This window comes from Hydractinia symbiolongicarpus, chromosome 5 (assembly GCF_029227915.1).
Source record: "Hydractinia symbiolongicarpus strain clone_291-10 chromosome 5, HSymV2.1, whole genome shotgun sequence".
Lineage (NCBI taxonomy): Eukaryota > Metazoa > Cnidaria > Hydrozoa > Anthoathecata > Hydractiniidae > Hydractinia > Hydractinia symbiolongicarpus.
The window spans coordinates 9038691-9054807 of NC_079879.1; the positions used below are offsets into that span (position 1 = coordinate 9038691).

At 35.2% G+C, this 16117-nt stretch overlaps 3 protein-coding genes across 4 annotated transcripts in view; 1 reads left to right on the top strand and 2 right to left on the bottom strand.

Annotated features, from left to right (window-relative positions):
• Positions 1-222: 222 nt before the first annotated feature.
• On the bottom strand, positions 223-6977 carry LOC130644636 (uncharacterized). Its single transcript, XM_057450317.1, has 3 exons — positions 6839-6977; positions 1689-2565; positions 223-1509 (listed from the first exon to the last, which is right to left on the bottom strand). Exons 2-3 carry the CDS (start codon positions 2550-2552, stop codon positions 304-306), a joined length of 2070 nt encoding a protein of 689 aa, XP_057306300.1. The 5' UTR covers positions 2553-2565; positions 6839-6977; the 3' UTR covers positions 223-303.
• On the bottom strand, positions 6850-7866 carry LOC130644637 (uncharacterized). The gene is made up of 2 exons (XM_057450318.1): positions 7170-7866; positions 6850-6978 (listed from the first exon to the last, which is right to left on the bottom strand). Exons 1-2 carry the CDS (start codon positions 7694-7696, stop codon positions 6975-6977), a joined length of 531 nt encoding a protein of 176 aa, XP_057306301.1. The 5' UTR covers positions 7697-7866; the 3' UTR covers positions 6850-6974.
• Positions 7867-11526: 3660 nt separating this feature from the next.
• The window catches only part of LOC130644638 (non-POU domain-containing octamer-binding protein-like), a 31406-nt gene continuing 26815 nt past the window's right edge, over positions 11527-16117 (top strand). For both annotated transcript variants that reach the window (XR_008982613.1, XM_057450319.1), the window contains exon 1: positions 11527-11686. Coding sequence is in view for 1 of the 2 variants with exons in the window: in XM_057450319.1 (XP_057306302.1) it covers positions 11634-11686 (53 nt within the window). In the remaining variant the exon portion in view is untranslated. The remainder of the gene's footprint in view (positions 11687-16117) is intronic.

A 16117-nucleotide genomic window follows, 5' to 3' on the forward strand; every position in this document is an offset into this window, starting at 1 on the left:
TTAAAAACAAAATTGCTGCTTTTCCTGTTCACACTGGAGAAAAAGATGTGACATTAATAGCATAAATAAGTAGAAAGTAAAAGAATAAATAATTCAAACAGCGTAATGTAAAAAAGAAAAACGTTTCCAGTATAACCTGTCTGGTTCAAAAAGTTAGTATGAGATAATCACGCTCTCGACCATTTCGACAAAATTCCGATTAAAAATAAAACTTTGACAAGAATAAAATGCAAACGCGAACAAATAATGATCATTTTATAAAGAAGCGATTGTAAAACAAAGTAACAACAACATTCACACTTGCTACCCACCACATCCTCCACCGCCACAGCCTCCACCTCCACAACCTCCACCACCACCACCACCACCGCATCCTCCACCACCACCACCACCGCATCCTCCTCCACCACCACTACCACCGCATCCTCCTCCACCACCGCAACCACCGCAGCCACCCGCGTCCCCACCCCAATCACCTCCGCCTGAATCAAAACCGCCTCCATCACCACCATCCCAGCTTTCACCATTATCACCTCCCTCCCAACCACCAACATCATTAAAATCATTACCTCCAGTATCGTAGTCATAACCAATATCTCCAGCGCCACATCCACCGCTATAATGATGATGATGATAATTCATATAAAACGGATGAATTTGGTAAAAGTATCCTGCGTGACAACTTGTATGATACCATCTAGGTAACATCGATGCATAAAGACCACCTGCTATTAAAAGAGGCATCGTATCCATGTTCATCACACCAGGCCTATTCGATGGAGGAGCCGCATATGGACCTATTCTTCCATCTTCTTTAGGTGGTGGAGGTCTTGGTTGGCAAAGAACGAACGATACAGCAATGGCTGCACCGAGAGAAATGTATTCTGGGACATCAACTACCGTACTACCAAACGTAATATTGCCCGTCTGCAAATCAACCCAGCCATCTCCTTGTTGAGTAGTCCAGTGATATTGTGTAGGTTGACCTATAGAACTTTGAGACACAGGATACCATTTTGAATTTCCCCCATCTAACAAGAACAAGCTTAAAACTAAAGAACCAAGTCTTCCTTGTGTACTGCGTGTTCCTTTTGCAAAACCGAACCAGCTCGACTTTAATATACCCCAGTCTCCTTTGGACCCCCGTATAAGCAGTGCTCTTTCTACTGCAGGTTTATGTGTAAACAATTTAGATGCGTCGCTTACTTGTTTCTTATTTGGCAACGAATGGCTTCCAATAGTATGCGCCGTACTAACAACATTCCCGTACAAATCCAAAATTTCGACCGCAGACAAAGTAGGCTTCTGACAGTGAACCATTCTCCATGTAAACGAATTCAGGCCATAACTTGTTTGTAAGGAGTTGTCAATGTATTGACACGGTACGTTGGTTTTATGTACAGAACTTGGTGCCATTAAGGAGGCGTGATGGAGAACATCTTTTAAATGTGGAGCTTCCATCATGTTGCGAACAATTTGATTGGTAAAGAAAGAGAAACAATTTTTGTTCTAAATTAAAAAAAAATAAGTAAATAAATAACTTAAAATAATTTTTCTAGCCTTTCCTAGACTTTTATTCACGCTTTATTTATCAATTTATTAATATGAGCATGTACAAACAGAAACAGACAGCCAGCCAGCCAGACACAGATAAATAGACAGACAGAAAGACAGACAGACAGACAAACCTGATCGATTAAAGATGCAAATCTGTTTGGCACTTTATCAATTAAAGGCATTGGTGGTTCACCCCGATACATTGCTCCGGAAACTGCAAACTTTTTTCCCTTCTTTCTCCACAGCTTTCTTGTCTCCTCACTGCTTTTGTCAAGGTGTGATCCAGGACTTCTATCACTTGTCGAATCATCATGATCAAGCAACTGACCGAGTATTGCCTTCGTGTCTGATTGATAAATCAAAACAAATTGTTGGTGCGTATGCCACACCAAATCATTGTCATAACAGGGAACAATAAATGTAGCAGGATGGTCCCTCTTTATTTGCAGCATAATTTTATATCTCTTAACAGCAGATTTTAAAAATTTCCAGTCTCTGTAATGAGGTAAAGATGAATTGTAGTTAAAAATTCTCTGGCGTTGGGCTGCGCCTACAATGTCATACGAACTTTTCTGGTTAAATTCACCTTGAAATAGCAACGGAGGAGTACTGTTACTCAAATCAACATCAAACGGTATGTTGGGATACTTTTGATACCAGCATCCCATTGACTGTTGTCTGCACGAGTCAATAAGCATTGCTGGTTTGTGATCGACAACTGTGTTTACAATTCTCCGACAATCTTCGACATATGCAACTGGATTTAGAATATGGCAATGCCACACCCATTCTATATCTAATGGAGCAGGAAGAGACCCGCTTTGTGTAGTTATTAAAGGTAGCCAATAGTTCTCGTAACGATAAATAGCGTTTTGTAAAACAGGAGTGCTGTATAAAGCTGGATATTTATCAACCACACGAAGGAAATCGTATTCTGCTTGTGTTGCAGATATTAAATTAATATCTGATGGTAGCTTTAAAAGATTATTACCCATTTTACATTGCAACCTAAAAAAATAAAAACATTTAGCATAACAGATATAATACAGACAATTTATGTCAAAAATTTCTAATTTCATTCTCGGATATATTTCCCTACACAAGTCCTGGACATTTGAATAAAAGGGAATTTTCGCGGAGATTAAGTTTTGCGAATTTTATGAGTTGATGGTATTTGCAAATTAAATTCCGGAGAAATTTGATATAAAGTGGCAAAACAGGTTTAAAATTGTCGAAATGCTATTATCACTACCCTTTTTGTGTCTCAGGTTAAAATTTTGTATAATAGGGTACACTGGAAGCAAGGCAAACACAATTCAAAAAAGGTTACGGATTTGAGTCGTCTACTGCAATCTGTCAGATTCCCCCTGAAAACCATGAATTTTGTCATCTAAAATATTTAATTACCGCAAAATCTGCTAAGTTCTTACAAAAACTAAATAGGTTTTCCTTCCGTAAATTTAAATTAAGAATAAAAAAAAAAAAAAAAAAACGTTTTAGCCATTCGCAAAAATGAATACCCGGGAAAATTTGTTCTCTAAACTGAAAGAGTAAATTACTATTGGCGCAAATTTACAAACATGAAAGACTTGATATCTTGATAATTAGAACACGGGGTTACCCTTGCAAGATTTTCCATGATTTCTTGATAATTAGAACACTGATTTTTTCAATGATTAAAACTCACAAACTCAGCATAAATATTCCAAACAAGCTATATGTAATAAATTATGTGTACTAGCGTTTTATTTATTATTTAAAGTAAGGTTTAAGTAACTAGAAAAGAAATATTATATAATATATATGTGTGTATAACACACAAACATTAAAATTAAAAAGTAATTTTTTTTGATTTCACTAATGTATATGACGTTAAATCAACGAATAAGATTGAGTTTCTTTGATTAGCTTTATTTTGTTATTTAATTTGCTTTTATTGGGGCTAAGTCACATTTTAGTTGTCTGAAGCAGGGGGCGATCTAAAGATAAATAAAAGCTAAAAAGAGAAATTGCGGTAAGAAAACGAATATTTCAATGATTATACGAAGCAAATATTATTTAAATAAAATCAAATCAAAAGTAAATGAACATTTATTTTAAATGAATTGTATATTAAAAAACTTTAATATAAAAATCAAGTTTACTCGAAAAATTAAATATCTGCGAAATATAACAATTTTAATTTTTGCGTTTTTTGAGAGGTTGAAACAAAAATGTGCTTTTTTTCTGAAAAAAAGGGGCAGATCCAAGGTGTAAACAAATCAGGAAAAAAAATTAAAATTGTCTTTGGGTATTTTTGTTAGGTAATGGTATTTGACAGAACAAAACTCGTAGAAGGTTAAAAACCAATATGATGATTGTTGTTTTTTTGTTTCAGGTTGTAATGCACATGCACCAAGAACTAGCTAAGCATATTATACACACCGAATCAGGGGTATTATGGGTATTATAACAAGCACGTTATATTACATTCTAAATTATGCCTTGGTGTATATATTAGATTAAATAGTATGTTAGCCACAAATTCAAGTTATATTATAAGTCATAAAAACTATAACAATGTATCAAAAATAAAAAAATAAATAAAAAAATGTTGTTTTAAGACAATAGCATTCTCACACAGTTTTTGGTATTAATAAACAAACATTTTACACTTCTCTGTAAGGTTCAATAATTATGACTTAATCAGTTTCTGAAGTTTCCTTCAGAAATAAGAAATACACTCTCTGTGGGTGACTTACACTGTAACATTTAAACAAAATAAATATTAAAATATATAAGGAGACCAGCAAAAAATGAAACATAAAAATGTTGTGTTACATAAATATTTGTGCTAAAAATGTGAACAGATAAAAGCAGAACTTTCGGAATTTTTAAAAGTAAGGTTTTAATCGCCACCACAGCCACCACCACCACCGCAGCCCCCGCCACCACCATCATCCCCACCTCCACTATCACCAAAATCACCAACACCACCAAAATCAGAACAGCCAAATCCACCGTCATTACCAAAATCTGAGGTGTCAAATCCACTGCTAAAATTTGAATCTCCACCAACACCAAAATTGGAGGCACTAAAACCACTATCAAAATCCGAACCTCCAAATCCTCCGAAGTTATTGCTGCCAAAATCAGAAAACCCTGAATCTGCAAAATCTGGTCCCCAAAAATCTTCAGATCCTATCTGACCTGAGTTATCTTGACTTGCTGAACTCCAATGGCTATCAAAACCACTATCCCAGTCTGAATCGTCATGAAATCCACCCAAATCAGAATCAAAACCAAAATCATCATCAAAGTCATCCTGATAATGAGTATGATGAATCTCGTTGTCAAAATCATGTTGATTATTATCGTTGTCTTCATTATCATCATCATCGCCATCTTTATAATCACGACGATTGTGTGGATTTTTAAATCGATGATGATGAATCATATGTTGTGGATGAATTTGGTACATGTAAGCACCTTCACTATGTGAATGATACCATCTTGGTAACATTGATGCATATAAGCCACCTGCAATTAAGAACGGCATAGCATCAATGTTCATTATATTTGTTTTCGTTGTAGGAGGTGCTGGGTAACGCGCATAGGTGGTTCCAATTTTCGGCGGTGGGGGCCTTGGATGACAAAGAATAAATGAAACAGCTATAGCACAGGCAAGGGTAACATACTCTGCAACATCAGAAACATTTCCAGGAAAGGTGATGTTTCCTCGTTCGAGATCACACCATCCAGGCCCTTGGTCAGTCGTCCACTGAAATTGAGTAGGTTTATTTTGTTGCAATTGCTGAATTGGTATCCATCGTGAATCTTTTCCATTTAGAAGAAACAAATTCAATACTAATTTTCCTAATTTAGGTCTAACATTTGGTTTTCCTTTTATAAAACCATACCAAAAAGATTTTAAAATACCCCAATCTCCTTTTGACCCACAAATGAGTATGGCACGTTCAAAGGATGGGTTATGTGCATACGATCTGGTAGAATCTATAATTTGTTGGGACCCTGGTAACGAATGACTTCCAATTGTATGAGCTGAGCCAACAAGATTCCCATACAAATCTAATATCTCAACTGCAGATAAAGTTGGATTTTTACAATGAACCATTCTCCATGTAAATGAATTTGTACCAAGGTCTGTTACAAGATAATTGTCAATATACTGACATGGGACTTCTTCTTTATGCAAGATATGGGGGGACATTAATTTTACATTATGCAGCACATCTTTTAAATGGAATGATTCTAGCATGGTGCGGGATTCTTGGTTGGCATTGAATACATACGATTGTGACTGCTATACAAAAAAAGTAAACTAATGTTTAAAAAATGTTACTTGAATCATTAGTTAACAAACTCATGCAAATGATGTATACATGCGAGTATAAAAAAAAAAAAAACATGTTTTTTTTAAAGACCTTTCGGCTCTTACAAGAGCCCTGATCACATTTAAATATTTTGTATATCCAGAAAAGACGTTATATTTCTATTGAGACATGGTTTCTCTTTTTGTATAAAAAGACTCTCTTTAATCTCCAAACTGTTATTAACAAATTGTCAAGGATGCAGTGTGATCAGACTAAAGCAAGTGATCTCTGGTAAGACATGAAAGCTCTTTAAAAAAACATGCTGTTTAATTTTTTTATTTTTGAATCATTATCGTTGTTACAACAATGTTTACTTTCTGCACTTTCTGATATTTTTAAAACACTTAGGATTTTTAATATTTTATGCAGCTATCGTACTAAACCTTATTTAGGGTTTCTACTCTTTTTTATAGAGTCAAAGTTAAGGGAATTTGAAAGAATTTGAAAATTTTTGATGAGATTGTTTGATTATTTCTGCAACATAGCATTTCTATGTATTTTAAAAATAAAACCATATAGTTTTGTAACAATAAAAATGAGAAGATTTAATTTACCCTTGTAAGAGGTTTAAGATGTTTAAGAGACTTTTTAAAATTAATCTTGATATTGATGCTTGCTTTTTATGTCACAATACTAGGAAAACAGAGCTTGTACTTTTACACATATTATTTTTCATGCAGTGATAATTTATACAGGGCTGCAGCTAACAATGCAGTCAATCAACAACTCAAGACTCATGTAATAAGAATTTTAAACAATTGTATTTATACTTATAATGCAGTTTTTTAGATGCACAAATGCGTTATTTACATGAAAATAAGTCCAAGATTGATGTAATTTTGCAAAAAGGATACCCATATGTGACAAAGAAACATTTCTTAACACGTTTTATCACAATACAGACATACCTGATTGATTAAGCTGGCAAATCTATTTGGTACACTATCCATAAGAGGAAGTGGCGGTTGCCCCCTATACATGGTTCCTGGAATTCCATATTGTTTACCAGTCTTTTTCCACAACTTTCTTGTTTTTGCACTCTTCTTACCTAAATGCGATCCAAGTGATCTATCAATAGCTAAGTCACCGTGATTTAGTAATTTACCCAGTAATTCTTCTGTATCTGATTGATAAACAGAAACAAACTGTTGGTGTGTATGCCAAATTAACTCATTGTCATAACATGGAACAATAAGTGTGTTTGGGTGTTTTTGTTTCAACAACAACAAAATCCGATACCTTTTCTCAGCTTCAGTCAAAAACTTTATATCTCGGTAGTGTGGGAGCGATGTGTTGTAGTTAAAGAATCGTTGTTGTTGAGCAGCTTTGACAATGTCATAAGAACTTTTTACTGGTGCATTTGTTAACAATGGAGGAGAACTGTCATTCAAGTTGATGTCATATGGTATGCCAGGGTATGCATTATTCCAATACTCTTTCGATTTTTGTCTTGCAGACTCGGTAAGAAACATTGGTTTGTGATCGACAACTGTGTTTACAATTCTCCGACAATCTTCCACATATGCAACTGGATTTAAAATATGGCAATGCCACACCCATTCTATATCTAATGGAGCAGGAAGAAACTCACATTTCTCAGCAACTAAAGGAAGCCAATAGTTCTCGTAACGATAAACAGCATTTTGTAAAACAGGAGTGCTGTATAAAGCTGGAAAACGATCAATATATCTTAGGAAATCATATTCTGCTTGTGTTGATGATATCAAGTCAATTTTAGATGGTATTTTAATCAGCTTGTTTCCCATTATTTACATGCTAGAAAGAAAAAGTCAAAATATTAAGCCATAGCAAAAACACCTGCAATTTTTTAATTTAATAATACTCAGAAAACTCTGTACTCACATAATTTTCACTTAATTTTTAAAAATTTAAAAAGCTGCTTTCCATATTTATATAATTAATTAACAAAATAAAACTGTATCAATGTAAATAAATACAAGTGACTTCATCAAAATACATCCTTTATAAAATCTTTCAGGCTTCTTCTACTGGAAAACACTTTATTAACAACAAAAGAATCAATGAACAAATTTGTTTAATGATAATTGTGCTTTTAAAAAATAATCAAATATTGCTAAGAGCAGCTTAAAAAAACATTTGTACAATAGTGTATTTTTAATGTAAGACATTTTCTTTTTGATAAATTATTTCATGTAATCTGTTAAAATTTAATATTAGGAATAAAAACAAAAACAAAACAACTGCCTATTGTACAAAAATATTTTACCACAATTATAAATACTTTATATATCAAAAGATAAAGATTTTCCTACATTATATATAGTTTTAGCGATATTCAAGTTTCTTTAATAAGTAGCTTTAAAATATAATGCTGATACTTAGTTGTAATTATATTTCCATGCTTACAAATGAACTTGCAATTAAATAATTTTGTAAAACTAAGAACCACCCTTAGCGACCTGTAAAGAAATTGGAAGGTATCGTTTAACTTCATATTGTGACTCTCTACACAATTTATTTCGGAGATTAATCATATTCCCAGGGTAAATTGCTGTTTTATCAGTCAACAGTAGAGCTAAAGAAAGCATTGGGAGAAGAACGTACACATCAATATAAATATGAAATGTAAATTTAAGCTATAAAAATGTCTAGGATCATGTGCTTTTGACATGAAGTTATTTAATGATTTTATCAAACTGTCTATTCTGAAACAGGTGTGTTGTGACCCAACTACACAAAAATGGTTTGATTTTGGTGCGAAGTAGACCCTAGTTACAAAGGAGACGATGGTATTTTCCCCTGTTTCCAAGTTATTTGTCCACAAATGATAAATTCATGGCACTGGCTTCACTAATATTATTATCCATGCCAATCTTTGTAATTAGGTATTGTTTTAAAGGTTGATAAACAAATCAGACTTATTGTTTCGAACTTGCACATTCTTTAGGTGGAAAAAGATCTCTTTTGCCAAATTTTAGCCTGTAAGGGCCTTTATGATAGGTAGAACTGTATCCCACTTTCTTGTAGATTAACAATGTTTTTTTTTCTTTATATGCTCCCACACTTCATGAAACCCACTGAAAACGACTCATGCAACAACTCGTGGAAGCTATGTCAGATTGGCCCAACAATGCAGTCCAACAATCAAGGCCTTGGATTAGCTTACATCACCCGGCTGTCTCACCCAGCGTTGATATATATGGCTGTACTGTTGCTCTAGCTGCTTGTTTTCATAGCACATGCATTTGGCTATGAGTTGTCAAGGTTTTTATCAAGAAGCGGCAGCAATGGTCCATTCCTATTTCCACATGCACTTTTTGTCAGATGGGGATATAGGGCTTCCTATGTTAGCAAAAAAATTTGGACAAAATCAGTGTGTGTGGTCTATGTATTTTATATTATTATCTATATTTTAATACCCGTATACGTCTATCTGTCACGCCAAATGGTACTGAAATTTTCAAGACGCACGCTATGCGGTTTAAAAAGAACGGGCAAGCCCGTGGATTCTCAACGGGCCAACGACTAGTGACTTAATATTATTACAGTAAGACACACCATTTATGTTTTTTGCTATTATTGTTATTTAATAACACATGTTTATTGTGTGCCCAAACACACCATGTGAATTATCTGTTTATAGTAATATCCTTCATCCATGAGATAAATAATAATATAAGGAAATATGCAATTAAAAAAACAATGGTTTGTATTTTCTACACTTATAGTTTCATGTCGCCACATGGACGACAATCTGCAGTAGTAATAAAACGTAACCGTAAAAGTTGCAACATAATTGTATCAAAAATTACAATACAATGGTATCAAAAATGGACGTAAAAATGACATCAGTCGCGTGAGTCGTTCGAAGCCAGATAAAATTTGTTAATATGTCTGCATTTTGCCATAATTTTTTTCTTTTATTGAGCAGATTGTTATCAGGGTAGATTGCAATATGGTATTTTTCCTCCTGGCAGAGCTGACGCGAAACACTTTCTGGGGAAAATGATCTGGACAGGGTTCGAATTAGCAGTTCGCAATTCGCGAATCGAAATGCCATTTTTGCGAATCACTTTGAGAAGAAAATGATAAAATTGCAAATCGAATAGTTTTAAGTGATGACAGAAATGCTTTTGTAAAATGTTTTCACTGGGTTTGACCAATGTAATTCCTAAGAATTTTATAAAACCTCAAACACCAAAAACATTTCTGCCTTTACCAGATATATATCTTAAAAAAAACTTATTCCACATCGATAATGATTTCATAGGGTCAGATGAAAATCTTTGATACTTAAATATCTCAAACACAAAAGAGATTTGATAAGTTATATATATACTGATAAATCTGAATGAGTATGGGGTCCAAATAAAAGGGGGATGCACAACAATATTTTCAAACATCAATAAGCAGGGGTCATAATAAAGGGGTTAGGGGCGAGATTTGCTATGCTTTGCTAGGAAAGCAATATTTTCAACATGAACCATATCCCTAAATTAAAGTACATTAACCACGTGCAAAGTATGTGTATTTGTATACATGTTTTTTTTATATAAGCAGTTGGAATTATGCATATTTGTATATTACTAGTTCAAAATATGCACATTATCCAAGTTCAGCTGAAGCCCTATTCCTGCTTAAATTAAATAGAATCAAATAGAATAACAAGATTATTTTCTGGTTAATGAAAAGTTTGAAGTTATATTTGTGACGCCGTGGATTAGTGGTTATAGCTCTCGAACTCTGATTCTTTTTGACAGCGATTCAACATGGGAGAGTGAATGTTACCATAGCCCGAGGTTAACCCAAGCCATGTGAGGGAAATTGGGGAGATGGCACACTGTGTGGGCCGTTTGGATGTTGCCAGGAGTTGTCTAGTAGAGTGCGGGCCCTAATTGGGTCTGCATAGCTCAAAATGAGCATTAAATACTCTAGGACTCTTCATCTAAGCCATTGGCCTCTCCCAGAAATAATAAACAGGGTATATCCCCTCGGTATTTGTGAGGCTAGCCATGTAAAATATGCACATCTATCTATAATTCTTGGATTCTGGTTAACCTTCTTGATTTTTTTGATTAGTTCTAACAAATATATTGAACACACTGTAATAATTAATCACGGCACTGTAATAATTAATCACGGCATAATTGAGTGTATTCAGGCAGGTGACGATTGTTGTTAATCATAAGTTGTTGTATTTAATTCTAATCAAGAATGTTACACAATGAGTCTATTCGATATTAGTTTTACTCTTTTCATGCTTAAATAAAGTATAGTCGTTTTGTTTGCACTAAGGAAGTTTTGTTTGCCCTAAGTCAGTGACTAAACTTTGAGTCGTATTTACTTAGCTAGCTAGCTAGCTACGTTTTCTTATAAAGTCCTATTTGGATTTAGAAATAAGCACTGCTCAGTACAGTCTAGCCTTGTTTTACTGCAAGGCTAAATTTACTCACTAATTTAAGGTTGGGTTTGTGTTTAGAGGCTTCTTGTTGAGGAAGTATTAGTATTTATGGATGTCCTCATGTACACCTGTGATTGAGACGCTCGAGTGTATGTGCGCGTCTCTAAGCGAGCAAAATCCGTTTTTATCGGATTTAAAATAGCGCATGCGTATTGCCTGAGTACCCAGTTTTCAAAAACGTGAACCAAGAAAAAGGAAGGTAAGCTAAAAAGGAGCAACAGAACTGGCTACCTAGCCAAACTTAATTTGATAAGTAAAAGATGTTTCGTGGTAGAGGTGGAAATCGACGTTCCTTTGATCCGAATTTTCGACAGTAAGTACATACAATTTTTTAAATGTTGACTTCAGCAAATTGATTCCAAGGCAGTTTTAGTCACAAGCTCTAGTTTTAACTGGAAATCCTGAATTGTTGTCCGATTAAACAACTTTATAAGCATCCTTATTACGAGAACGTTTAAATTAAGTGATCACTTTTATTTCTAACTTTCCTTGGGCTAAACTTTAGAATACCACCTGTCCTAAAAACTTTGGAACATTCGGCGATTCGGTTTGACGTCATAACAATTTTTTTGGAGGTGAAAAGTTACCGTATTGTGAAGAGAGTGCAGAGCTAAACACATTTTGGAGTTTTAAAGAACAATATTAGGAAGTTTAAGCAAAGATAATTTTTTGGAGCAAAATCTAGATAGCTAGCGTATAAACGTACAATTACGGACACGTACAATTACGGACACTTTAGTAAATTAAAGTTTTCCACCACTTAACCTTATATTTCCAACTTTATTTCACGATGTCTTGACTCTCCTACTCAAAGCCGTTATGATTAATAGGTTTCGTTCGATTTGCCTCGCTGTTTCATACCAAAACAATGGATTTAAAAAACTCGCTTCTTTTCGCTGATTTTTGGTTTTGTGCGACAAACTTATTCTAACAAATCATTTTATATCTTATTAATCAAGGTAATTATTATTTTTTATTTTATTTTATTATATAATAGCTATACTAACATAAAAAATATATATGGCAGATTTTTAGCGACCCGAAGTGTGTTTTTCGGCCTCTGGAAAAAAAGCAAAATGTTATGGCAAAATCACGCTTTTTTCTCATAGTTTGTATATGTGCGCAATATGATTAAACTTAAAATATAGTGTTATTTATGAGCTCTCCTTCTGTACATCATTTCTTTTTATGATTTTATGTTATAAAATCTCTTTTTGCTTCAATACCATGTATTTCGCATTATTTTAGCCATTAAGCTTTGGTGAAATGGGCCCAAAACAAAAATACAAAAAGTGGTCCGAAGAAGATTTGAGTAATGCCCTAGCAGCAGTTAAGGATGGCATGTCATTACATAAGGCTCAAAAAGAATCCGGCGTTCCAAAACAGACCTTATCCGACCGAATTCGGGGAAAGTATAGAACGACGAAGGCAGGAAGGAAAACAGAAATGACACCGGAAGAGGAGACGATGTTAATTCATTATATCAAATACATGGCTTCTATTGCACACCTGTTAAGTATTTCAGCAATAAAAGCTTTTGCATGGAACATCGTAAAACGAAGCAAGCGTACCAGCTCGTTCAACCGTGTCAGTGGTCCTGGTCATACTTGGTGGGACAGTTTCAAGAAACGTCATTCGCGAGAAATTACCCTGCGAAAACCCGACGGCCTCGACAGAGGACGTTCTAGAATGGCCAATGTGACTGTTATAAAACAGCACTTTGATCTTTTAAGAAAAACATTTGTTGATCTTGATATCCTCGATAAGCCAGATTGAATCTTCAATTGCGACGAGTCAGGTATCTCCATGGATGCTCGCGTTGGAAAGGTTGTCGTCTCAAGATCAACTAAGCACCCCTACTCTGAGAGCAAAGGAAATAGGGATCACATCACTGCCCATGTCGCTGTATCAGCTGCTGGAGTGCCGTTGCCTCCAATGATAATTTTCGAAAAGGCTTTCCCATCCAGTCCTTATGCTAGAGATGGTCCTACCAATGCTCTATACGCCCATTCGCCAAACGGCTACATGGACATCGAGCTTTTTAAACAGTGGTGTGAAAAGCTGTTTATTCCTCAGACAAGATACATACAAAAACCAATATTGTTGATCTTGGATGGCCACGGTTCTCATCTCGATATAGAGATGATAGATATGCTAGTGGAGAACGTTGTTGCAGCAGGTATTATCCCAGCGCCAAAGCCTAACAAACAAAGAACACCAGGATTATTACTAAGGCGAGAGTTCTCACAAGCGACGAGCATCGACAAGCGTTTCGAGAGAAGGTGGAGAAGAAAGAGTTGGAAAGGCAAAAGAAGAAAGGAAAAAGGAGAGAGAACGAAAAAAACTAAGTAAAGAAGCTCTGCAGTCCAAAAAAAAGGCAAAAAAGGGTTATGTTGAAAACCCGATCTGTGCGACAGAAAAGAACAATGATATCGTTCGAAAGTGATGACAGCGAGTTGGATGACGGCCAAGAAAATGAGATAGTTGAAGAGACGGAGAGTGAGTACGAAAGTAGCAGCAAGGAAGAATTTGAGCGTGAGACGTACTGTGCTATCTGTAAAAGGTCGAACCCACCAGTCGCTTGCAACAAAATCATCTGGATTGGTTGCGATAAGTGCTTGGCATGGTTCCATGGCGTTTGTGCGAGAGCTACAAAGGCGGAATTGTCAAGTGACACATATTTATGTTACAGTTGTCGATTTGAATAAAAAAGGAAAATAAAAAATCTTGCTTTTTTAATGTTTTACCATTTCCCGCTAATGATCTGTAACGACTAAAAAATGTTTTTTTGGGTCAATTTTTACGTGTAATTACGGACACTCTTAAATTAAGTCAAAACTTGTTGTGAGTCAAAAGTAACGTTTAAACACTCCCTTCCAGTAGGAATAAATACAATATATATACCTGCCGCTGACCCTCTAAAATACAAAATACAGTGTGTCCGTAATTAAACGTAGGTGTCCGTAATTGGACGCAGGCAGTGCTCGGCTAAAAACAGCAATTGTGGTGAGGCAGGTCCAACAATGTTCGGAAAAATGGTTCCAACGTATAGCCAATAGATAAATCTCCCGTTTAGAACCATGGGTTCATTATTTCGATGGATTTTGTTGCGGTAAGACGCAAAAGACCGTAAAAGTGTCTGTAATTGTACGTTTATACGCTAAGCATCATTTCAAGACAGATTTTTATTTACAGATTTTTTGTTAGCTCATTGTTTTTTCCTTTTCACATTTTTTAGCATTCTTCCCCTAAGAACAGCGAAATTTTAAAAATAGCAGATGTAGCACAAATGCAATTCGTCAATTTAGCCAAATGTCAATCATCACTACAGCAACAAAGCTGAACCGAATCACCGAATATACCACCTGTCCATTATTGAACTACATCATATCTCCTATTCAATTGAACTTGAGCAGAAAAGTACTTTTAACATATCGCCATAAAAGCAGAAAAAGAAATAAACTACTCAAAGAATACAATTAAAAATGTCAAACACTATTATGTGTATTTGACCGTTAAACTTTTTACCCCCTTCCTCCTAACGGCCAATTTTTGAAAAATATTGTTCAAAAATAAAACGAAAACGAAAACCAAATTTCCCATGAAGACAGCCGTATCGTCTTCCTTCTACCACTATCTTTATGCGATGTTTGGTCTCGATTAACAAACATTGATCTTGCTCAGCACTTATCTAAATGTACCGAAAACCAAACTCCCCCCCCAAAAAAAAAAACAACCTGCAATTCTATTTATAGCCTTGTTCCACGAAAGTGGTACTTTTTAAACAAACATAAGCTTTCATAAGACAAAAAAGTACCCTGTGTCGTTTGTTTTATAGAGGTCAATTTTCGTTAAAAGGTTCACATGGGACTAAAACAGTTTGCGCTGCGCTTCATGGAGTGTCTGCCATGTATTTTTGGTTTTGCTTGTTTAGTTTAGTCTAAAACAAAAGATATTTCTGTGTCTCAGCACATACCTTCCCAATGAAATATTTATTACTATTATTATTATTATTTTTATTATTATTATTTAAAAAAAGATGATACTGTTAAACCAATGTCTGATAAGGTAACTTGTCAATCTTACTTCAAAAGAACTTCATCACGAGGCAGAGCAAAACGTTCTTTTGAGTTTCCGACCTGGATGAAACGATGCCCCTTCGAAGTTTCAACCTGGATCCACCAACCTATAGAGAGATAACCGGAATCATTAATAAACTGAAATCAAGCGGATCCCTATGTCATCATCATCATTCTCGGCTTAACGTCCGTTTTCCATGCTAGCATGGGTTGGACGGGGTATATTAATGACCCTCTTTCAATCTGATCTAGACTGTGTTAGATCTAAACTCAAATTCCTCTGTATCAAGTCTGTCTTCCTCTTCCAAGTCTTTCTCGGTCTGCCTCTGGGCTTTGCCCCAAGAACTATCAAGTCTCTACACTTTCTTACCCAATTATCCCCCTCTATTTTTTCCAAGTGCCCCAACCAATTGAATCTTCTTATCTGGATAACATCTTCAATTCTATGGATACTTAGCCTGCTTCTTAGCTCATCTGAACTCTTTCTGTCTCTCAGACAGGTGTTACACATCCATCTAACCATTCTCATATTCCTTTCTAAACGGTCAAGATCTTCCTGCTTCACTGCCCATGTGTCACTACCGTACAACTAACACTTCTTACACAGCCCTCATACAACCTACCTTAACTCAATAGACAAGACTCTGCTAGTCAACAAAGGAATT